Source organism: Aspergillus ibericus, assembly GCF_003184845.1.
Source record: "Aspergillus ibericus CBS 121593 unplaced genomic scaffold BO80scaffold_5, whole genome shotgun sequence".
Lineage (NCBI taxonomy): Eukaryota > Fungi > Ascomycota > Eurotiomycetes > Eurotiales > Aspergillaceae > Aspergillus > Aspergillus ibericus.
Window position 1 is genome coordinate 186,469 of NW_020292103.1, and position 21,446 is coordinate 207,914.

General features: G+C 53.1%; 10 protein-coding genes and 1 non-coding gene across 11 annotated transcripts; 8 read left to right on the plus strand and 3 right to left on the minus strand.

The window, feature by feature from the left end:
• Positions 1-485: 485 nt before the first annotated feature.
• Positions 486-2,250, plus strand: BO80DRAFT_499403 (glycosyltransferase; the record flags this gene model as incomplete). Its single annotated transcript, XM_025724186.1, has 2 exons — positions 486-623; positions 665-2,250. The coding sequence occupies exons 1-2, from the start codon at positions 563-565 to the stop codon at positions 2,248-2,250; spliced, it is 1,647 nt and encodes a 548-aa protein (XP_025578901.1). The 5' UTR covers positions 486-562.
• A 357-nt stretch (positions 2,251-2,607) lies between these two features.
• Positions 2,608-4,580, plus strand: BO80DRAFT_452138 (choline transporter; the record flags this gene model as incomplete). Its single annotated transcript, XM_025721935.1, has 9 exons — positions 2,608-2,787; positions 2,846-2,968; positions 3,018-3,127; positions 3,184-3,305; positions 3,358-3,591; positions 3,643-3,823; positions 3,874-3,932; positions 3,989-4,047; positions 4,095-4,580. 9 exons carry the CDS (start codon positions 2,608-2,610, stop codon positions 4,578-4,580), a joined length of 1,554 nt encoding a protein of 517 aa, XP_025578902.1.
• Positions 4,581-5,125: 545 nt separating this feature from the next.
• On the plus strand, positions 5,126-5,692 carry BO80DRAFT_441453 (uncharacterized protein; the record flags this gene model as incomplete). The annotated part of the gene is made up of 1 exon (XM_025721190.1): positions 5,126-5,692. The coding sequence occupies one exon, from the start codon at positions 5,126-5,128 to the stop codon at positions 5,690-5,692; it is 567 nt and encodes a 188-aa protein (XP_025578903.1).
• A 148-nt stretch (positions 5,693-5,840) lies between these two features.
• Positions 5,841-5,912, plus strand: BO80DRAFT_t44. The gene has a single exon. It is a non-coding gene; the product is annotated as a tRNA-Ala (tRNA).
• A 917-nt stretch (positions 5,913-6,829) lies between these two features.
• Positions 6,830-9,291, plus strand: BO80DRAFT_483004 (GMC family oxidoreductase; the record flags this gene model as incomplete). The annotated part of the gene is made up of 7 exons (XM_025723426.1): positions 6,830-6,875; positions 6,923-7,004; positions 7,052-7,322; positions 7,377-8,168; positions 8,241-8,577; positions 8,633-8,796; positions 8,858-9,291. The coding sequence occupies 7 exons, from the start codon at positions 6,830-6,832 to the stop codon at positions 8,903-8,905; spliced, it is 1,740 nt and encodes a 579-aa protein (XP_025578904.1). The 3' UTR covers positions 8,906-9,291.
• BO80DRAFT_441455 (hydrophobin family protein) lies at positions 9,256-9,669 on the minus strand (the record flags this gene model as incomplete). The annotated part of the gene is made up of 3 exons (XM_025721191.1): positions 9,256-9,291; positions 9,338-9,399; positions 9,456-9,669. 3 exons carry the CDS (start codon positions 9,667-9,669, stop codon positions 9,256-9,258), a joined length of 312 nt encoding a protein of 103 aa, XP_025578905.1.
• Positions 9,670-10,354: 685 nt separating this feature from the next.
• BO80DRAFT_203781 (uncharacterized protein) lies at positions 10,355-10,823 on the plus strand. Its single transcript, XM_025714227.1, has one exon. It carries the CDS (start codon positions 10,501-10,503, stop codon positions 10,750-10,752), a length of 252 nt encoding a protein of 83 aa, XP_025578906.1. The 5' UTR covers positions 10,355-10,500; the 3' UTR covers positions 10,753-10,823.
• A 417-nt stretch (positions 10,824-11,240) lies between these two features.
• Positions 11,241-13,339, plus strand: BO80DRAFT_373866 (eukaryotic translation initiation factor 3 subunit D). The gene is made up of 2 exons (XM_025716576.1): positions 11,241-11,563; positions 11,635-13,339. The coding sequence occupies exons 1-2, from the start codon at positions 11,356-11,358 to the stop codon at positions 13,188-13,190; spliced, it is 1,764 nt and encodes a 587-aa protein (XP_025578907.1). The 5' UTR covers positions 11,241-11,355; the 3' UTR covers positions 13,191-13,339.
• A 36-nt stretch (positions 13,340-13,375) lies between these two features.
• Positions 13,376-16,667, minus strand: BO80DRAFT_499407 (diacylglycerol o-acyltransferase). Its single transcript, XM_025724187.1, has 4 exons — positions 15,661-16,667; positions 14,955-15,596; positions 14,503-14,901; positions 13,376-14,440 (listed from the first exon to the last, which is right to left on the minus strand). The coding sequence occupies exons 1-4, from the start codon at positions 16,281-16,283 to the stop codon at positions 13,447-13,449; spliced, it is 2,658 nt and encodes an 885-aa protein (XP_025578908.1). The 5' UTR covers positions 16,284-16,667; the 3' UTR covers positions 13,376-13,446.
• Positions 16,668-16,838: 171 nt separating this feature from the next.
• BO80DRAFT_421847 (Zn(II)2Cys6 transcription factor domain-containing protein) lies at positions 16,839-17,521 on the plus strand. Its single transcript, XM_025718702.1, has 2 exons — positions 16,839-17,013; positions 17,075-17,521. Exons 1-2 carry the CDS (start codon positions 16,942-16,944, stop codon positions 17,429-17,431), a joined length of 429 nt encoding a protein of 142 aa, XP_025578909.1. The 5' UTR covers positions 16,839-16,941; the 3' UTR covers positions 17,432-17,521.
• A 147-nt stretch (positions 17,522-17,668) lies between these two features.
• Positions 17,669-20,025, minus strand: flbB. Its single transcript, XM_025718703.1, has 6 exons — positions 19,794-20,025; positions 19,461-19,724; positions 19,090-19,170; positions 18,944-19,031; positions 18,328-18,879; positions 17,669-18,272 (listed from the first exon to the last, which is right to left on the minus strand). Exons 2-6 carry the CDS (start codon positions 19,540-19,542, stop codon positions 17,810-17,812), a joined length of 1,266 nt encoding a protein of 421 aa, XP_025578910.1. The 5' UTR covers positions 19,543-19,724; positions 19,794-20,025; the 3' UTR covers positions 17,669-17,809.
• Between the last annotated feature and the right edge of the window lie 1,421 nt (positions 20,026-21,446).

The following is a 21,446-nucleotide window of genomic DNA, read 5'->3' on the forward strand; positions in this document are numbered from 1 at the left end:
AACGATTGTCAGAATTATTCAAGTTAAGAGAGATGTCTTCCGCACGGAAGTAAGTTGACTGATAGTTGCCCTGAGCATTACATAGCGAGATCGGGACATGTCAGGTTGATCCGGGATAATGGATAGAGCCGTGCCCTGTCTCAGTCGGAAATCAGCCCCAACCGGCGTTCGTTGCCCCACATCTTCGTTGGGGGTTCAGCAGGTAATATGAATGGTGAAGGCTGAAGGCTGAAGGGCTCGGAGAATACCTCGAAGCCTCCGAAATAAAGCTCAGTGGCGTTTTCAGGCTAATTTCTGACACAGGTATCGTGACCTTTTGGTAGACCCTCGGGCTCGGTCAAGAATGCGGCCCGAGACGCTTACTTATCCCGCTGGCTGATCGCCTGACGACGGTCTGACGGTCTCCGTCGTTCCGATCTGACAGGATTTGAGTTATCAGGCGGGAAGTATCTATCTATAGATAGTAAGTAGGCTGCATCCGATGGGGGCGGAGGTATCCCTACTTAACCCGCCCGTGCTCACCAACCCTCCCATCAAGTAGCCGTCATCGTCAAACGAAGCTATGGCCCATCCACCACGCAAGATCCTGTTGGTCGTAACAACCGGAGGCTTCACCCATGCTGGTAGGTACACGATGAATATCCAATCCAATGCATTGCTGTAGTAACCAAGGATGCAGCCCCGGTGCTCGAAATCGGTAAAGTCCTGGCGGAGCGAGGCCACACAATTGACTTTGCGACTCTGAACGGTCAGGAACACTGGATAAACGACTACCCCTTCATCTCACAACTTCATCTCCTCGGGGACGGTCCCACCGAGAAACAGTATGATGAGCACTATCTCCGCATGCGTAAATGGGACATGGCGTCGGTTGGACTGGCCGGGGCGATGCCGTCGAAGTATATGTTCGATTCGTTCTGGCCAGTAACCTACCACGGTCTTAAAGCCATCATGGAGGACCCTGCACATCGTCCGGACTTTATGGTGGCGGATTTCTTCGTCGACGCGGTCAAGGACATGAAAATTCAATATGGGATTCAGATCGCTATTGTCATGCCGACCATGCCTGTGCTGATGCTCCCATGCAGCTATATCCCAGGCCAGCCAGGGTTCCAGCTTGACATGACGCTCACCTCGGAAAATACGTCGATGTGGCTCAGGATCAAGAATGAGTTGGTGGTGGTCAAGGGTCTACCGGAAATTATCCGGCTCTCCCGCTGGACAAAAAGAATGCGTCGCCAGAACGGAGTGAACTATGACCTTCCTTCGCAGAAAAAACCCGATTATATTGTGCTCGTAAACTCCTTTTTTGGGCTAGAGATCCCGAGGGACCTGCCTCCCCTTGCGGCAGCTGTTGGACCTATTCTCGGCGATGAGTACCCATCTCTGGATGCAGACTGCGAGCGGTTTTTGTCGACACATAAGAGAGTGATGTATCTTGCTTTGGGAACGCATATAATCCTCTCTAATGCAGATGCTGCGAAGATAGTGACTGCTCTGTTGCGTCTGCTCGAATCATCCCTTCTTGATGGCGTGATTTGGGCCGTGGGGAAAAGCGGCCGTCAGGACCTGGACTTATCTCATACCTTCGATACACCCACAGGTCCGGTCACATTTGGTGACATCTTATCCAGTCGGCATCCGGAATTTCTTTGCCCATTCTTTGCGCCCCAGCGTGCCATTCTCGACCACGAGGCAGTCCAGATATACTTTACGCATGGAGGCGGGTCAAGCGCAAATGAAGGTCTCTTTCACGGTAAACGGATGTTGGCGATGGGAATCTTTTCCGATCAGATCGCTAATACTGCGCGCTTGGTGCATGGAGGGGTCGCTGAGCCGTTGAACAAGTTCCGTTTCACGTCGGAGGAGGTATATGAAAAGGCAAAGCGGGTCCTGGAGGATGAGGGAGGAACCTACGCGCGGAATTCGCTACGACTGCAGCGCATCGCGCGGGTAGCGGCACGAAGGAAATACTATGCCGCAGACCTGATTGAGGAGGTGATGTACGACAATGAGCTGAGAGTTAAAGATAACAAGGAACTCAGGCCAATGCACCTGCAGACAGCAGATGTAAGGATGCCCGCTTATAAAGCTAGGAACTGGGATCTGATGGCTGTTGGGCTGGTGGCGCTGGTGGGGGGCTTGGGAGGAATGGGCATTCTGGGAAGAATGCTGTGGAAGAACAGGCTGCTTGCGAAGGGTCTGTGGGAAGACCTGGCTCATAGAGCCGGCGGCTTGTTCCGAAGGTAGGGATGATATTTTCATCGCATATCCGTTGCCTTGTCGTCTAGCGTCAGGACCAGGCAGCCGTATAATCTCAGCTTTATCAGAATGCATCAAAGCATTTGCCACGCGAGTAAAGTAGCACGAGCATTTATGAACAATGGCTCACGCATGAGACTTTTTCTGCTAGTTCGGGCCAGAACCATAGTTCGAACGCAAGGGTATAGGCAGCACGATCACTTGAACCGACCCCTTGCTTGATCTTAGAGGGATACAGCACCTCTTTATGAGACTGGTGCCAAGTTTACTTATAGAAAGACTGGGCGACCTTTTTGAGAATAGACTTTCAGGGATTGATAAGGCCCCCTGGACTCGACAGCAGATATGGATCGAAAAGATGCCGCGGTCAGCATAGAGAGCATTCAAAATGGTGAGATCGATGTTTTCGACCTGGACGATGCAGTCGCTCCCGCCAGTGGCAAGGCCGACATGCCCCATCAGTTCAATTGGATCTCAACTCTTGGGATATCCTTTTCCATCACAAATTCTTGGGCTGGCTATTTGGTGAGCATCCATGTCAAAACACTGAAAGCATCTGCTAAGAAAGCATGATGCTGTACAGAGCAATTTCGGCCAAACTCTGGCTTATGGTGGTCCTCGCCTGGTGATATTTGGGTTTATCTGTGCCATTCTTGTGCAGTTTATTGTAGTCCTCGGGCTCAGTGAGCTGGCATCGGCCTTTCCAGTATGTCTTTTCGAATGACTTGTCGTAGCCGTTTAGCTCACAGGACCAGTCGAGTGGGGGTCAATATCACTTCTGCTATATGCTCAGTCCAGCAAAGTCAAGAAGATTTGCTGCCTTTGTGGTCGGATGTATGTCTGTCCTAGCATGGTGGATAGTGACGTGAGTTTGACAGCGTGTGAATCTGTCGATCTTGGATTTCCTGATGATCATTGCAGATCTTCCGGTATCTCGCTTGTCACTGCCTCCCTTGCGGGAATTGTGAATTTCTGGCATCCAGAGTATGCGGCCTCTCAATGGCATATATATCTGATTTATATTGCCATAGCTCTGCTGACATGTGAGTATCACAGCCCGAGATAAGCACTTGGGGGGTATCTGACATGTGTTAGTGATCCCGATATTCGTGGCTCCAAGCAAAATCCACTGGACAGTTCAGACGGCTCTTTTCTTATCCCTCACGGGCATGGTCCTGGTTTTTATCATCACACTTTCCATGTGCAGGCAAAAGCAACCAGCTTCATTCCTGTTACAATCTGGATATGGGATATCTGGCTGGAATGACGGTACCGCATGGATGTTGGGAGTCATGAATGCAATGTATGCCATCACAGGGACTGATGCGGGTGCGTGGATCTGTGAGTTCACCTGTCGCCATTTACTGACCTAAACTTCAGCTATTCATATCAGCGAAGAACTGCCCCAGCCTGGGAAACGTGTTCCCCAGGCTATGATAATGAGTGTATTTCTGAGTCTCGCCACATGTTTACCTCTGTTTATTGCCTTGATGTTCTGCATGTCCGATATGAATGCTGTGGTGAGCTCGGCGCTTCCAAGCATGGAGTTGGTCTATCAGGCGTAAGTGTGCTCTTGCCGTTCATACAATGTTTGCTCATCACTTTATGCAGGACCCAGAGTAAAGGTCTTACCACCTTCTTGTCAGTGTGGCTAATGGTTGTCTATGCCGGTCAGCACATATCAACATGACCACTGTGCCATCTGGAGGTGACTGACGAATGATAGCCTCCATTCCATCTCAATGGGTGACAAGCAGTAGAATTGCATGGGCACTGGCACGCGATGTAAGCCTCATTCATACTCATCCGAAGCCTCAAGCTTACCAGGGCAGATTGACTCCCCATCCGCACAATATCTCGCTCAAGTAGACCCCAAACTCAAGTTTCCTGTCCGAGCGACCATGGCCACATTCATCTTCATCGCCGTATATAGCCTGCTATACCTTGTTTCCTCCGGCGCATTCAACATGATCACCAACTGCGCAGTTCTCTTTCTCAATATTACTTATGTGGTACCGCAGGGTTTAATCTTGACCTCAGGAAGGTCGGAGGCGCTTCCACATCGATATGTCAACCTCGGTCTCCTGGGCTATTTCTGCAACGCTTTTGTCGTTTTGTGGATTGTAGTTCTGGGGGTGTTTGTCTGTCTGCCGCTTGCGCTACCGGTAGAAGCGGAGGTGATGAACTATACATCGGTTGTGCTCGTGGGGCTGTTTGCCCTTGTGATCCTGTTGTGGTATCGACTGGGCAGACGAGCATTCCAGGGTCCTCAGATTGACTGGGAAATGATTCAAACTGTAAATGCTGTTACCAAGTGAGAATATTGTCAGCTTCTAGAATAGCATGATAGACAACGGCCGATGAAGTCAAGACAATGTAAGTCGGTACCCAACGCGACACTGCGACGGAATTTACTCACTTCTGTGCTTTCAAACTGAGCACACGGATTGAAAGACGCGTACAATCGAATCGATTTGATTTCATATCACCATGAGAGACGTGCTAACATTCCTTCCCATATCAGTTTCTAGTCTGCATGACAATCAGCTGCGCTGAGACAGACCTGTCGATAGAGATCTGTGTCACATACCTTGTTCGAACATGTCATTATATGAGCGGATGTAACAACGATGAGGCCGTGAGGTTAATGGCAGGTGTAGAAACCGAGCAAGCCTCAGGCAATCTCCGGCTGCCCCTCCCATTCTGTACGACGCGTACCCTCCTCACCATATACCTTCCATCAATCCTTATTTCTCTTCTCGCAATCAAGCTACACCCCCTCACTCTTCCCGCCACCATCTCGCCTATCCCATCCATCACGCACACCCCCATTAAATCAATCTACCCAACCACAACCCCAACAATGGCCAACCTCAACCTCACCCTCCCCGCCACCTGCCCAGCCCTGCACCAAGGCGACGACACCAACTGGTCCAACGCCTCCTTCGCCCTCTACACCCTCGTAACCCTTACCCCCTCCGACCTCGACACCCTCACAACCACCCTAAGCCACGAATGGAAACAAACAACGACCTCCGGCGCCACATCTCTCGTCCGCACCCCACCACTCCACAACTACGCCGGCCAAAACCTCCAAGCCATCGTGCAAGCGCACATCGAACTGGACAAGGAATTCGTGCCGCGGGAGGATGGTTCCCAGCGGGGCGATCTCCATTGGTTCCCGACGGCGTTTCTGGTGGTGACGAGTCGGGAGTGGAAGGAAAGGGGATTGTTGTTTGTGTATGTGGATACGGGGCTGGAGAACTGTCCGTTGGAGAGGTTTTGGTTTGCGGTGGACGATGCGTATGGGATGTTGGTGGGGTTGAGGGTGGGGGAGGTTACGCCTGCGCGGTGTAGGGAGTTTTTTGATTTGGAGGTGAAGGGGGAGATTGGGGGGGAAAGAGTAGGGGGGAAGGTGGGTTTGAGTTGACGATCTTGGCTTCCTTGCCTATGTGATGTGGCTATTTTGTAGAGTTCTAGCCCATGTTGATCAGTTGCAATGGTTTTGGAGGTCAGCCACAATGCCTGATTTGGGTTTGCGATGTAGTGCTAAATTAGTGGCTTGTCCTTCATCAAATGGGGCTGTGGTTTAGTGGTATAATATTCCCTTAGCATGGGAGAGGTCCGGGGTTCGATTCCCCGCAGCTCCATTTTTTGTCTTTTTCTCTCCTTCCGGGTATCTCATTGGGCCCGAGAAGAAGTTCTTTGAACTGTTTTTTATAACCCTGTTGCATGGAGGCTTGGTGGTGGAATATCTTGCCTTATTGAGGAAGTGCCGTCAATCAGTGGATGTCGGTGTTTCAGTGTGAAAATGAAATGTGTCGACTTTCACAAGTTGTGGATATATATTTGGTGAGACGAATTTATCTCCAGCACATCCGGTATGTTCATCCAATGCGCTGTCCTGTTGTGGGATATTAGTACTTGGTGTTATATATAGGACAACCCACACCGGTAAGAGACATGAAGTCATCAAATCACCAATGCCACAGCCATACCGATAGTATCCTCACTGCCTTCGGCGAACCGCACCCTACCTCATCCAAAACCCAGGCATTTATGACTCCCACTCCTCGATAATCCTCTAATCCCGAATATGCTCCGTTATCATCGAGACTGTAGGGATCCGATACTTCCGGTGTGCCGCTCTGATGAACATAGGGATGCAGAAACAAGCTTTACCAGCCGTCAAGTCCCGGCCTAGTGGGTCACCTCATGGACTCGGCATCGCGCAACAGGGATCAGACGTGTATAGATAGGCTAAAGATAACTTGGGGTTCTGCTTTGTCTCAGTTCCGCTGGGATCGGCAGGTCGTAAGCAGGATGCGAGCTGGTTTTGGTGGGCCGCAGCTGCTCGAGGGTGGATCAACCGATACGTCATGCAGATGACACACGTCGTTGTTCGATGTTCAACGCTCAATGCCCGGGGGGGGGGGGGGGGATCTGTACCCTCTGACTACGAGATAGGGGGTCCCTATAGGATGTAGTGGTTTCAGTTGATCTATCACTGGCTCGAGATTTGCGGATTGTACATATTTAACTATCGAAATTCACTGTAATCAACACAATGACTGTACCTGTCGAGGATAATTTCGATTTCATCGTCGTTGGTGGTATGTCTGGATTCGAATCACAATATCTTCTATCTGACATTATCCAGGCGGCACTGCCGGTAATGTGGTTGCCGGTCGGCTGGCAGAGAACCCCGAGGTAAAAGTGCTGGTCATTGAAGCAGGTGTCAGGTGAGTCAAGTCCTCGTCAACCACATGTGACATGCTGACTGTCACAGCAACCCGGGCGAGATCTCAGAAATCTCCACGCCAGCGTCTGCCTTTGGGCTGCGTGACAGCCAGTATGACTGGGCCTATAAGTCGACTCTCATCAACAAACCGTACTATGAACGCGTTGAGAAGCCCAACACCCGCGGCAAAGTCCTCGGAGGTAGTAGCTCTTTGAACTACTATACCTGGATCAGGGGAAGCAAGGGGACCTTCGATGCGTGGTCTGAGTATGGAGGTCCTGCCTGGACGTGGGATGAGTGTAAAGAGTATTTCGATAAGGCAAGTAATCCACCACAGAAATATGGAAGGGAGCGCCAACTAACGCTGCACTAGCCTGCTTCTTACCATGACGATGACAACCTTTATCCCTCAGAGCTGTCCAAAATAGGCCGCAATGGCCCTCTTCATGTGTCCCATGCGGACCTTGTTCCTGAACTGCATACCTTCCGTGATGCCCTTTCTGCAGCGTGGACGAGCAAAGGCCAGAAGATCAATGAGGACATCTACTCCGGAAAGATGGAGGGCCTCACACACTGTGTCAACAGCATCTACAACGGTGTGAGGTCGACCAGCGCTTCCTACCTAACAGACAAGAAAAACGTGACGATCCTTAGCTCCACAATTAGCAAGATGATCAATTTCGACGGCGACAAAGCAACAAGTGTCACTGTCCTCACCGCCGATGGCTCCGAGGCAACAATCACAGCCAAGCATGAGATCATCATTTCGTGCGGTGTTTTCGAGACTCCGAAGCTTCTGATGCTCTCGGGCATTGGCCCAAAAGATGAATTAGCTCGTCATGGCATTAACCCAGTCCAACACTCCGAGCACGTTGGTCAGAATCTTGTCGACCATCCTATCCTTGCTCATGTCTTCCGACTCAAAGATGGCACTGGTCTCGACAGCCATCTTCTCCACGCCGGTGCCGCCCACAGCGCAGCTGTGCAAAAATATCGCACTAGCAAAAAGGGCCCCTTCAGCAGTGGGTTACTGGAAATGATAGGCCTGCCGCGGATTGACAGCCGCTTAGAACGATACAAGGAATATCGCGAGGCAAAGGCTCAGAATGGTGGTTTGGATCCATTCGGACCTGAAGGGCAGCCGCATTTCGAGATTGATTTCGTGGTATGTCATCTGTCCTGACACTTGCACTCACCAGCACATCAATAAAGAACAGTCCAGCTGATAAACATGTAGCCAATGTTCTCAGACGCCTTCCAATGGCACTTCCCCGTCCCCACCGAGGGCGACTGGCTGACCGTCATCGTTGATCTTCTCCGTCCGCTGTCCAAGAACGGGGAAGTGAAGCTCAACTCGACCGATCCTCATCAGCAGCCATACATTAACTTGAACTTCTTTTCGAACGAGCTCGACATCCTGGCATTGCGAGAGGGCGTCCGCTTCATCGACGACATCCTCATGACCGGTGACGGGATGAAGGATATCATCGGCGAAGACTACCCTTGGCCGATGCCTCGGCACTCAGATGAAGCCATGAACAGAGCGATTCTGGAGAGATCGCAGATCGGATACCGTAGGTTTTCCTTTTCCTGCTTTATCGCGCAGGGCGACTAATGCACGCATCATAGACCCCTGCGGCACGGCCCGCCTGGCTAAGGATATTAATCAAGGTGTCGTCGACCCGGAGCTTCGTGTCCATGGGGTAAAGAACCTTCGTGTCATAGATGCGTCGATCATTCCTGTTATTCCTGATTGTCGGATTCAAAATGCTGTGTATATGATTGGAGAAAAGGTGAGATGGTTGACCCGAACTTTACATGGATATCGAACACTAACCTATACCTGGTGGCTAGTGCGCGGATGCAATCAAGGCGGCTTATCCGTCCCTCTATCAAGCTTAATCCTGGTCTGTATCGGCGATTGGCTATCTTACAGAGCATAATACGATTCTTGACGAGCCAAGTTTGTGTTGCTTTGTACTCTGCGTCATAATGATTATCAGTTCTCAAGGCGAGCTTACACTCGTCTAATAAACTAATGCCTAGATGGGGGTGTCATGTGGGTGCGGGCTCGAAAGTGAGACAGACTACAAGTGAACTTGTGGTATAAACTTGGTTCTATTAGATACGGACTCGAAAGGCCCGATAAAAGGATAATCATATGCACGTGCATTCCCTCCCAGTATTCCATTTATGGTAATCTCTCGAGGACGTCCAGAATTGGACATTCATAAGGCTTCGGTAGACCAGTGCTACAGTTCGGAGCAGCCAAGGGCCAGAACGCCGTTCTGTTTTCTCGTTAGACAAACCTTCCCTTCGAAGAGAGAAACATACCAATAGGTTGGCCTCAGTGCAGCACTTAGGGGCCGACGTGCAGCTGTTGCTGTAGGGAGAGCCTATTGGTCCGCATTAGTATTCGGTGTCTGTGCTATCAGGTCCATATTCAACATACAGTCAAGACCGACGGAGCCGACGACGCTGGCAGCATTGATACCCAGGGTCGCGAGTAGAGGGTCGACAGTAGAGTCAAGAGGGGTGGTCAAGGAGCCACAGCACAAAAGCGAACCAACGCAATCAGAGGATGTGCCTCTCTGAGCGACGGGAACGGCAGAAGCAATGGCGGTACTGGCGATAGCCAGGATAGAGACAGCGGTGGTGAACTGCATTGTGGCGATTTAGGTGCAAGAATAAAAGAGATTGATTCTGTGATGAAAGGAATTGAACTTCTTTGTCTGAGCCTGGCGTTGCTGCTTGATGTTGGATAGACCACAGGAGGGATTCGAGCGTCCTATATATACTCGAGGATAAGGCAGTTTCCAACGATCGAGCGTCGTGGATCGTCACCAAGCCCATCGAGTGAATTGGTCAGTCCCATAGTTAATCCCCAATCAGACGTATGATGGTTATCTCGCTCCCCTTCCTTCGATGCTTTCGGTCGAGAAGGGTCGATAGTAGAAGCCTCAAAAGCGAGTCGGACACATTCTGGATGGATCAATTGATCTGCAAATCGGCTGTGGCGGTATAAGGATGGATGTCGGTCCCATGGAACAGAAACAAAAAGGTAACAGTCAAAGTCTCCAAGGACGACTGATGAGTCCAAAGCCATGGGTCGTAGTGTCTTGGATCTTCCAGGTACCGATGCAAGCGAGGGACCCCTGTGGGGAAACCGACCGATCATTACCCAGTTCCGGGGAAGATTCTGCATGTAGTGAAGAGCCAAAGTCCGATAGTTTGGAAACTGGGGCTAAATCAAGTACAGTGCGCCTGTCAAGCAACACGGCCTTATCAGTCGAACCAAAGACAAGATCGATATGGTGGCGAATCAGAAACGTTGTTGGCCATCTCGGGAACTCTAGGAATGCAAAATAGCCGGACGGAAGAAGGGAGAGCGAGATATGGAACCATCTAATTTTGGGTCCCTGAAAGTCTGGTCTTGCATCTGCACCGCATCCAGGCTATGCCAGTAGAAGGGCCGTTACTCAGCTAGAGAAATTTGGATGAATGCACTGTTGACGATTGCCGGCCGGCCAAACGGATGTGAATGGTCACCACCGTGGACAGCGTCATCCTGCGGTTCATGTTCAACCCAGGGTTCACCAAGTATACCTCCTCTAATGGGTCCCTCAGGTCGGCCGCTTTCAACCTTGCTGCTGAAGGAACTGATAGAAGATCATTTACGTAAAGCCATACTGGATGTCGTTCCAAGCGCTCTGATGACCGATCTCATTGACATGGCCCGACTGGATTAAGCTTCGCGTTAGATCAGATTTTGATCGGCCTCCGGCAGAGTACAGACAAATGACTGGCGTATCTTCCTGGGGCCAAGCAGCTATCCCGATTTATTGGCCGGCAGTGCGCATGAGACTCGGGGCTCATTCGGAGGTGTCCTATCTATTGTCGATCATTCGGATGATTTGTCCACTCGGGGGCACAGGAGAGATAAGAGATGACTGTGATCGAATGGTAAGACAGAAGACATCGCTGGGGATCGACTATCAGGATGGATTTACCGAGGCTAAGACCAAGGCAGCCATGAGAGGAGGCGAGAAAAGAACCATGGACGATGCAGGTCGTGCATAACAGTTTGTACGGAATACCTTGACTAAGCCGAGATATGATGGCTGCATATTTTCACGTGATTATCAAGACCATGTGGCGGTGCAGTGCCAAGCGGGTGCGCCACACCGCTCGCGACACAAAAATGCAAAGTTGAAAGTTGAAGCCCAAGTCGGTTAATATCCGCCGTCTGCGATACCCCCTCCAGCTCCTCCCCAGACTCTCCCCCGCTGGGCATTCTCTTCCTCTCTTTCCTTTCTATCTTTCCCGAGGGCTGTCCCTGTTTTTCAGACATCATGGCTCCCTTCTCCATCGCAGACATCGTCGCCGCTCTGCCGGCCGAGGACACCTGGGGCCCCGCTACCTCCGGCGACAACATGCTGGAGGGCGTCCCCTACGCCCCCTTCTCCAAGGGTGACAAGCTGGGTCGCATGGCTGACTGGACTGCCGAGTCCAAGGACGCCAACCGTGGTGGTCGCCAGGCCTACAACCGCAACTACAGAGGTACCCTATCACCCCCAAGCCTAGACCAGCCAAGCCAAGACAAAGCAAGCTAACTTTTCCCTTCTCTACAGACCAGCAAGTCTACGGTGCCGGTTCCTCCAGCCTCTTCGCCGTCCAGGTCGCTGAAGACGAGTCTTCCTTCTCCGTCGTCGACAACACTCGCAGCTCCACCAAGCGTGGCTTCGGCCGCGGCGGTGGTACCGTCTTCCGTGGCCGCGCCCAGCGCGGCGGCGCTCAGCGTGGTGGTCGCGCTGGCTTCCAGCGTGTGGGTGCTGGCCGTGGTGGCCAGGGTGGTGACCGCTACTACGACAACCGTGCTGGCCGCAGCAACCGTGGCCGTCGCTTCGGCTGGAAGGATTACGACAAGCCCCAGCGCACCCGCGAGCCCTCCGTCAACGTCCGCCCCGACTGGACCATGCTGGAGGAGGTTGACTTCAGCCGTCTGTCCAAGCTGAACCTCGAGGCCCCCGAGGGCGAGGACGTCGACTCGTACGGTTTCATGTACCACTACGACCGCTCCTACGACAAGGCCCCTGTCAAGAACGCCGAGCGCAGACTCCAGTCCCTCGACCGTGCCGCTTACAACGTCACCACCTCCCAGGATCCCGTCATCCAGGAACTCGCCGAGAAGAACGAGGCTACCGTCTTCGCCACCTCGGACATCCTGTCCATGCTCATGTGCGCCCCCCGCAGTGTCTACTCCTGGGACATTGTCATCGTCCACCAGGGCAACAAGATCTACTTCGATAAGCGCGAGGGCGCCTCCCTGGACCTCGTCACCGTTAACGAGAACGCCGCCGACGCCCCCATGGAGCTGGCCGACTCCTCCAACAAGCAGGAAACCATCAACACCCCCAGCGCCCTGGCCATGGAAGCCACCTTCATCAACCACAACTTCGCCCTGCAGACCGTCGTCGAGTCTGAGGACAGCAAGGTCGACCTGGCCCACCCCAACCCCTTCTACAACGCCGCCGAGGAGTCCGAGCCCCTGGCCTCCAAGGGCTACAAGTACCGCCGTTTCGACCTCTCCCTCGAGCGCGATGAGGAGCCCGTCAACATGATCGTCCGTACCGAGATCGACGCCCTGATGAAGAACCCCGTCAACGGCGAGGACCAGCAGCTGGTGATCAAGGCCCTGAACGAGTTCGACAGCAAGGCCCAGGGCTCCGGCGGCGCCCTCGACTGGCGCAGCAAGCTCTGGTCTCAGCGTGGTGCCGTCGTCGCCACCGAGATGAAGAACAACAGCGTCAAGCTCGCCCGCTGGACCACCCAGGCCATCCTCGCCAAGGCCGACGCCATGAAGCTGGGTTTCGTCTCCCGTGCCAACCCCCGCTCCGCCGCCGGCCACGTCGTCCTCGGCGTCATCGGCTACAAGCCCCGCGATCTGGCTGCCCAGATGAACCTGAACCTCAGCACCGGTTGGGGTATCGTGCGTACTATCGTCGACCGTATCCGTGCCCTCGATGCCGATGAGGAAGAGGACAAGGTCACCAAGTACGTCCTCATCAAGGACCCCAACCGCCCTGTCCTCCGTCTGTACAGCGTGCCCCCTACCACCTTCGATGAGGATGAGGAGGCCGCCGCTGCCGAGGAGCAGGAGGGTGCTGAGGAGGAGACTGAGGAGTAAACGGGATGATGCAAAATATTTTCATGTGCATATTGATTGTTTTGAAAAGTTAGTTAACGAACGTACGTCTCCGTATCTCATAGCATAGAGTATTTGGTCCATGGCTTTCTTAATTTCTTTCCATAATAGCAACCCGATTATCTTATTTCATGACACATGATGCAATAATTCAAGGTAGCATAGATAGACATCGTACTTTCACAGAGACATAGACTAGACATACATAACCTGAAAGCGAATGCACCAACCCATCTCTTTACTCGACAACCTCCAACTTCACCTCCCTCTCCACCCCAAACACCCCCCTCCACTCCTCCCACAACCGTCTCAACTCCTTAATATACAACCCATGCAACTCCTCCACATACTCCTCATCCTGCTTCCACCGAGACTCCTTCACTCGAATCGGCCTCCCAACGACAACATGTACCGGTTTACGAAACGGGATCGTCAACCCGAATCTCCCCACAATCATTCTCAGATTCCGTCCCGTGAGGAAATTCCACATGCGCGGGATCATACCTGCCCATGGGCGGTCCTCTGAGTTCGCGTCGACGATATCGAAGAGGTCGTTTTCTCCGAAGGCGAGGACAGGGACGAGATCTGCGCCGGTTTGGATGGCGACGCGGATGAAGCCGCGGCGGATGTTGAGGACGAGGTCGAGCGTTTGGGGTTTCGCGAGCCGAGCTTCTCGGGCTCCGCCGATGCAGATGGTGATGGATCGGCCTTGGCCTTGGCCGTCGTGGCCCGAACGGCTCAGGTGGTTTATGCAGGAGGTGCGACTGACGCCGTTGATGCCGAGGGAGAGGACGTATTCGCGGAGGAGCGGCGCATGGAAGAACTTGTCGGTGGTGAGGAGAGTGTTTGTGATTCCTGGGAAGAGTGAGGAGAAGCCGGTGCCGTTGGCGGCGAAGGAGCCGACTGCGCCGCGAATGGAGACGCCGTGGGGGTGGTAACCGAAGATGTACTTGCGGCGAGGCGAGAGGGAGCAGCTGCGGTAGAGACGAATGGGGAAGTAGGAGGCGAACATGGTCCAGAATGAGCTGTTCCGGAAGGTGTCGTTGCGGAGCCAGGAAGAGCCGGATTTGTGAGCTTTGCTGATGTACTTGATGTAGATGAGGTAGATGAGGATGGGAAGTCGGAAGCGGGGGAGGATGAGGAGACAGTAGCCTAGGATAGGAAGAAACCAGGTGGTGTTGGTCGATATGGCGACGATGAAGAATTCGAGCATGCGTTGTAGGTAGGCGGCACTGGTGGTAATGTTAGCCAAGAGGATTTCTATATCAGGATGCTAACAAGGCATCAGGCATACCCTGGGACTGTTTTGTCGGACTGGGGAAGCCGGATGGTCTCGAGGATGTCTCCCGATGCATTTTTGATACTCTGGAATTTGCCCTTGGAAGGGAGATCAATGTCGTCAACGCCTGGGATAGGCAAGGCCATCTTGGTTGGATTGTGAACCAGCCCAGCGATCTTCGCAGCTCCTACAACACGGCCTTCCTTTTTGCGACACAGAATAGACAGCTCTGCTGCCTTAGCCTGGTAGGACGGATTTCCGACGACCTTAAGAAGTGCATCGGCTAACTCGCGAGCATCCACGCCCGGCGCAGCTGATTTATTTGCATAGACGCCAATGCCGAACGATTCAGTGCGGACTGCATTTTCGTAACAGTCTTGCCAGCCGGGGAGAACAACATGAGGCACTCCATTTCTGTGTCATTAGTTCAGCCCTTTCATAATTGGGGTTGGTAAAGTAGGACTCACTGTATAGCTTCGTACCATGAATTGGCACCACCATGATGCACGGTACAGATGATCTGACCCGTCTGAAGCATAGCTAAAGGCTCTACCTCAAACCAGGACTGGACCCGGACCCTATCTGCTTCGATCTCCACTCTTAGTAGATCTAGTACCTCCTCATAAACGTGATCACAGTCCAGATGATGCTTTGGCAGCTTCCATAGTACTTGAAGCTGAGAATCGCCCGACCACGAATCCAGAAGCGTCTTCAAAGCTGTCCCGATATTCATTGCGTCACGCGGATCCGGTGTGGCCAGTGTTCCTAGGTTGACAAGAACGGTAGGCGCATTGTGCAGCCACCGATCGAGCTCTGGATCATGTGCTTTAACAGAAGTCACTGGGAGTAGGATGGGTCCGCATGGGAGTACATTCTCCGGCACCTCAAAGGGCCAGTCGAGCTCCTTCAACCCCGGCGCCAAGTGAAATCTATCAGGCCGCCATGCATCTGCAAAAGCGAACCGGCCCTGGATATGATGCTTTATCCTCCAATCGCGAATCTCGCGTTGCCGGTTGCTGCTGCGGTACATCTTCGCGGCTTTGATGACGGCCATTGCGTTGGCTGGGATGCGGTGCCAGGGAAGTGGGTAGGGGAAGTCGGTTCCAGGCCTAGTCATCGTTAGCATCAGTCGTCTGGGGGATTCAGTAGGGTATGGTCCGCATAGGGGCTCACATTGGGAACTTCCAAGCCCATGCGGCGTTAGGCTGCAGCCCGTATACCACATGAGACAGCGATGTGGTATACAACACAATAGCTGCATGACCGGCGTTGTACGCGGCATCTCGCCCCTGAGGAAAGAACCAATCCACGATTACCGTCGACGGGTCAACGCCATGGATGATCTCCAGGCAGCTATTATACACCTGCATGTAGTCCTCCTCATTCCACGCCCAGAGCTCCTCAAAGAGCGATTTGAAGCCTAACAAAGCACCTTTGTACCCAGGCGGATGGCATACAGATCGTTTGCCCGTGCGCGCGAAGGCCTCGCTATTTGAAGGACCCCGAATGGGGTGAAAGTGAACACGCGAACGGTAGGTCGCATCATAGCTTGAAGCGTTGTCCTCAAGTAGCTTCTCGAGTCGCGGTTCTAGATTAGGGAAGGACCCGATATGCACGTCGATATCGCCTCGGATGAGCAGTTCATGTGTCAGCGCAAGAATGATATTTGTCTGTCCGTGTTCGCTGTTCGCCAGGAAGAGTACGCGGGGCAGTGGTGGCGGAGATGGCTTTGTTTTCTTTCGTGAGCTGCGTCGGCGCAGCACTGAGGACTGTCTCTTTGCCTGCTTGGTTTTCATGGCGAGTCAGTACGATGGACTATATCCTGCATGCAGGTCAACTGCACGTTGCACTGGTTGTGCTACATGGCGGTCAAGGGTAGATATATAAGACTTGCCAATCAAGGGGTCATTAAAGGGAGGAATGCCCGGGGGGTCAAGGCCCAAGGGATGCTGAAGGGATGTCCATTTAAAGTTGAGACAGCCATCCGCTTTGGTAATAGTATGTGGCTTGCGAGGGCTTGCGCTTGATGAATCTTTTCGGAACAACCTTGTTCACTTCAGATTAATAGTCTATGACTGGATGCAAGACAGAAGAAGATGGGAGCCAGCCAGCCGGCCAACGCCAACCCGTATCGACCACACGCCGGCAGGTGACTTGATAGGAATGACCGTCAGATCAGATCAGATCTGCCCCAGTCTCGTCGATACTTTATAAAAGGACTACTACTAGTCAGTGACTGCCAGGAACCAAACCAATCAAGCCCACCAAGAGGTTAGTCATCGCGCTAGTCCCTCCCTAGCCGTTATGCCTTCCGTCACTTACCCACTCGCTATCCATCCGACGATCCATTCCAACGATCCGTCCATCCTCTGCGCCCTCGCAGCCATCCCATTGTTCCAATCACCCCCCACAACCAATTCTCACGCGCAAGTCAGAACCATCTGAACTGCCCCAATGCCGGATACTCACCGCCCCAAGTCCCGCCCTACGGCATCCTGTCTCCCCTGTCGCACCCGGAAAGTCAAAGTAAGTCTGATATCTCCATCCCCAATCCCGCCCGAGCGAGTTACCAACAGAACCACCACAGTGTAATCGCCTCACCCCCTGCGAGGCCTGCGTGGCGCGGAACGTCACCCACGAATGTAAATATGCCGTGCCGGACGAGGACCGTCACGCCATTGCGCAGGCGGAATTGATTGCCGATCTGCGGGCCAAGGTCAATCGCTTGCGGAGCCAGTTGGTACAGGGCCAGCAGCGGGGCCGGGTGCACGAATTAGATCTGGAGGGGGAAGTGGTGGAAGACGAAGAAGTGGAGGATGGATTGGCGGACTTGGAGGCTGTGTATGCGGTGCTTCGGGGAGGGTCGTGGGAGTCGGCGCAGCAGGTGATTACGAGGATTCGGGCGGGGCAGCCCATAGGGGAGATTACGAGGGAGGTTTACTGAAGCGAAGGGGTTCGTCAGGGCTCAAGTGTATATAGTTTGGCATATTGCCATCAGGGAACTCGACTGGATCGGATTCATGAACGGACATCTCGTGGTCTCACATCTCTAAGTCGTACAATAGATTAGGTTCCGTGATATAGGGGGTCTATCCCTCACGGCCACAAGCATGTGTGGTGGTAAATCATGACAGCAGAAAAGACATGCATCGAAAAGGAAAAGGAAAAAAAAAAAAAAACACATCAACAAAGCTAGACGGCCAGTCGCTGTCTGGCGGTTAGATCCCAAAGAAAACCGTTGCTCCCAGAGCTTTTATTTACACCTCGCCAGGACCCGCATCCAAAACACAATAAATCGCTCAAAACTCCGCCGCCAACCAGCTCACGAATACATCATCTCATCTCCCGCGTGCGACAGGCCGCGATCGACCTTGGACCCGAGCACACTACTCAGGCAGTCCATCAGCTCGAAGTCTTCCACCACGGCCCCGAACCCGTAGCAGCGGACTTTGGTGTTGAGGGTCTCGATGATGATCTTGATATCGTCCCGGGTCAGGTTGCGGTACAGCTCGTGGTTTTTGAGGCACTGAAGCGCCATGATGGGCGTGATCTGTCCTTCAGTGACCAGCTGTCGGCTGAGGTTGAGAAGCGTCGTAAGGTTGGCGTGAGGCAGGTCGTATGTCTTGTGCGGGTACACTTGCTCGTTCGTTGTCGTGGCAATATATGTGGGCGGCGGACATGTCGCCATCAGGGCATGGCCTGAGAAAGGCATATCCTCGTCGTCAGCTTCGGTGATCGACCGGCGACAGAGATAGTCCGTGTGCTCGCGACATGGCGATTCCAATCTATGCACAGTTAGCTCCATCGTCCCACTTCGGGGAAATATGCGGGCAAGCTTACGTTAAGATAAAGTCAATCTGCAGCTGGGGCTGCTCCTCAAAGATACCAGGAGGTTGGACCGGCGCCCGGCTTGCCGGAGCTATCTGGTCTAGCGTGGCCAACGCGTCGCACGGAGCGGCCTGGTACGGCCCTTGCAGTGGTGTCAACTCCTGCATCGGTGAAACATCGATATTCTCGATGCCATTGGTGATAGGACTCAAACTCGCGGAGACTGTCGTAGGTGGCGTCGTGTACATGTTGCTATTCGAGGGATTGGAGGGAGCAACACCTGTAGGTTGTGATCCGACACTACTGCTTGCAAACGGGCTTGACTGATATCCCAGATTCGGTCGCTCAGCTTTGCGGCGTTCGAGATCGGCCTCAAAGTTAATGCCATGAGCCGTAAGGATCTCTTTCAGTATGCTGTTCTCGTCCGACAGTGATTGCACCATATCCCGGTGTTGAACAACGGTTAGGTTGGCGGCCGAGATTTCCTGAGTGTATGCCTCCCGTAACCGTGACACCTCCGTTTCCAACGCCCGTATATATTGTTCCTTGCGCTCGCGATGGGTTCTAGGTGACAGTTGGTATCCGCTACCGACCACGGCAAGAGTACAGAGAGGGAGTGGTCACGTACCTCTGGGCCTGGCGATTCAATTCTTGCCGTCTGGTAAGGGCCGGTTTGCTATCTGGTTTGGGGCCGCGTCGTTTGGCCGGTTGGCCATCTAGAATGGACTCGGTTACAACGAGTGCGGAGAACATCGAACACAAGGTATCACAAACCTCGAGTAACCTTCTTCTGCGTCCCACTAAAGAATTTGAAAAAGTCGGCTCCCAGGGTCGAAGGTCTGGAACCGGATTGACCTGCAAGCAGCGTGTCAGAGGCGAGCAATCCACCAGTTTCCAAAGCCAGCAAGGCAGCACCACCGCAAGCGATAAAAATCACGATGCATCAAAAAACGCATGTACACCACGTCTTACAACATCCGGCAGTGCAAGCGACAAAGCGACCCATGGTATGTGAGGCCATCCACACCCGGCACTCTTTGTCCAACCCAAGCCAGGGTTTCCAGGAAAAAGGTAATCGACCGTCTCACAAAGGTATACGAGAAGCATTGTGGAGTAGCCAAGTCCAAACGGCGTCGTGAACTTACTTTGCATAGCCTCTGGTGGCAATGTCTGTCGATTGGCCGCACTCACGTCCAACGGCATGGGCCCCCCGTTCATTGAAGTCATGATGGGCTTGTTGATGAAGCACGAGGGAATTAGGAAGAAATGCGACCGGCGCGTTGACAGTAGTAGAAGGGCGGCAGACGGGCCAGGAGCGGAGGATAAGCGGAGACGAGGAAGAGCGCCGAGGGACGGACTAGACGGTGGAACAGACTGGAGGATAAAGGAAGGAGGGAGGCATCAATATCCTAGACCGTTATCAGCCTTAAAATGGACTGCTTGCAGCCAAGTGGATTCCTCCGTCCAAGCGCCCTCACCGTTGAGGTACGATATACGCCCCGGCAGGTCGGATGTTTTCCCCGATGTGCGCGGCCGATGGGGACCAGAGTTGGGGACACCACACGAGCTCTCGACAGGAGGCCGGCGGGGTGGAACGATCAGGCAATATTGACGACCCAAGGTTGGTAAGACCGATAGATAGATAGGTAAAGAGACAGAGAGAGGGACGATAGATTAGTTGGTTACTTGGTTGGTTGGTGGGTGGGTGGGTGGGTGGGTGGGTGGGTAGCGAGTAGACGAGGAGTACGGAGTAGTGGGCGGACGGACGGCGACGGATGTATGTGTGTCAAAAGGGCGAGTTTCAGTCGAGGCTGCTGCAGGCTGAAAGGGGTGGTGGAGGCCAACGAGTGGCCGGTGGCAAGCAGTGGACACCCGCTACTGGGTAGTCAAGTTGATTATGGGGACTGGAGATGACCCAGAAGAATAATCAATATCGAAGGAATCGGAACGAGGCTAAGAGCGTCCGTCCGTAGGCGAGCCGGGCGTTATATCGAGGCATTGGAACGGGGAGACCCTGTCAAGCGGCCCAGGGCCAACCGTCCGGCGGGCAGGGCATTATTGGCTCGTTGCTTCATCCTTTTCTTTCCCCCCGTTCTTCACGGGCCCAGCAGGCCTGGCCTTTGCGCAGGTCGGCCATGCATCCACTAGTCTGTCTGGTCTTACGGGTTAAGCACCGATTAATTGGAATTGCACGCAGTTCAGATCGAGGCGGGTTAGTCGGGGATGGGCTGAACCATTATGGTTTGGAATTAGAGAGTAAAGAAAAAGAAAATAATCCTCATATTAATTATCATAAAAGGGAAGCCAAAAGGGTGGGAGGGGGGTGTGAAGTAGGAGGGTGGATGTGCAGGAGGGAGCGGTCCGGAAGCAAAGACGCGGTTGCGCGATAAGTGAGAGAGGGAGAAGACGACCAGACACTAGACACTAGACAGACCCAACGGGACGTATCATTGGTACCGGGAGCGTACCTTACAGCGTACACATTCCCGGCCCCTCTGGGACTAGCCGATTCTTGTCAGATCTCGCCTCGGCTCTCCCTCTCTTTAATTGACGCTCATCGAGATCCGCCCGTTCTCTTGATATCCAACCCAATCGGAACCGTCGTCCTTACAGAACCCCAAATTACAACCGATGATGCTAGAAGAGAAAGCACCAGGATGGTGGGCAGAATAACTTATAACCAACATGCCAAGGGTTCAGGAGACATAAAAAACCTAAAACGAAAGGGACACAGTGAGAGAAAAAGCATCTGCCCGTGTGGAGAGGGCAAGCCGGGTGTGATCGGCCAGGCATTCAGTCACTGGGCGGTTATTGGCTATTGGTTTTTTCTTTTTTGCCCTCTCGTCGGCGCCCCTCACTTGCACTCCCAAAGCGAATGAGGATCCTCGGTGCCTGGTCAATAATCGTGCTACTCATCATCACTAACCCGCTGCCATCATATACCGTTGGGATCCCAATCGGTAAGTGCGGCCTTGATATCACAGCCTGATCCTGCAAGAAGGGGAGAATGGCGCGCCATTCAGTCAGAACAAAGGGGAAAGGAGAGAGAGAGAGACAGAGACAGAGAGAAGGAAAACAAAATTAAAATAAAATGGTTCAAGAATCTGATCTGTATAGCGCATCTCTCTGGC

Coding starts and splice junctions, on each gene's coding strand:
- BO80DRAFT_373866 (XM_025716576.1), top strand. CDS start 11,356: ATGGCTCCCTTCTCCATCGCAGACATCGTCGCCGCTCTGCCGGCCGAG. Junction 11,564..11,634: donor CTACAACCGCAACTACAGAG/GTACCCTATCAC, acceptor CCTTCTCTACAG/ACCAGCAAGTCTACGGTGCC.
- BO80DRAFT_499407 (XM_025724187.1), bottom strand. CDS start 16,283: ATGAAAACCAAGCAGGCAAAGAGACAGTCCTCAGTGCTGCGCCGACGC. Junction 15,597..15,660: donor TGGGCTTGGAAGTTCCCAAT/GTGAGCCCCTAT, acceptor AACGATGACTAG/GCCTGGAACCGACTTCCCCT. Junction 14,902..14,954: donor TCATGGTACGAAGCTATACA/GTGAGTCCTACT, acceptor CTAATGACACAG/AAATGGAGTGCCTCATGTTG.
- BO80DRAFT_421847 (XM_025718702.1), top strand. CDS start 16,942: ATGCCGGATACTCACCGCCCCAAGTCCCGCCCTACGGCATCCTGTCTC. Junction 17,014..17,074: donor GTCGCACCCGGAAAGTCAAA/GTAAGTCTGATA, acceptor GAACCACCACAG/TGTAATCGCCTCACCCCCTG.
- BO80DRAFT_203781 (XM_025714227.1), top strand. CDS start 10,501: ATGAATGCACTGTTGACGATTGCCGGCCGGCCAAACGGATGTGAATGG.
- flbB (XM_025718703.1), bottom strand. CDS start 19,542: ATGACTTCAATGAACGGGGGGCCCATGCCGTTGGACGTGAGTGCGGCC. Junction 19,171..19,460: donor GCCACCAGAGGCTATGCAAA/GTAAGTTCACGA, acceptor CGCTGCTTGCAG/GTCAATCCGGTTCCAGACCT. Junction 18,273..18,327: donor CAGATTGACTTTATCTTAAC/GTAAGCTTGCCC, acceptor AACTGTGCATAG/ATTGGAATCGCCATGTCGCG.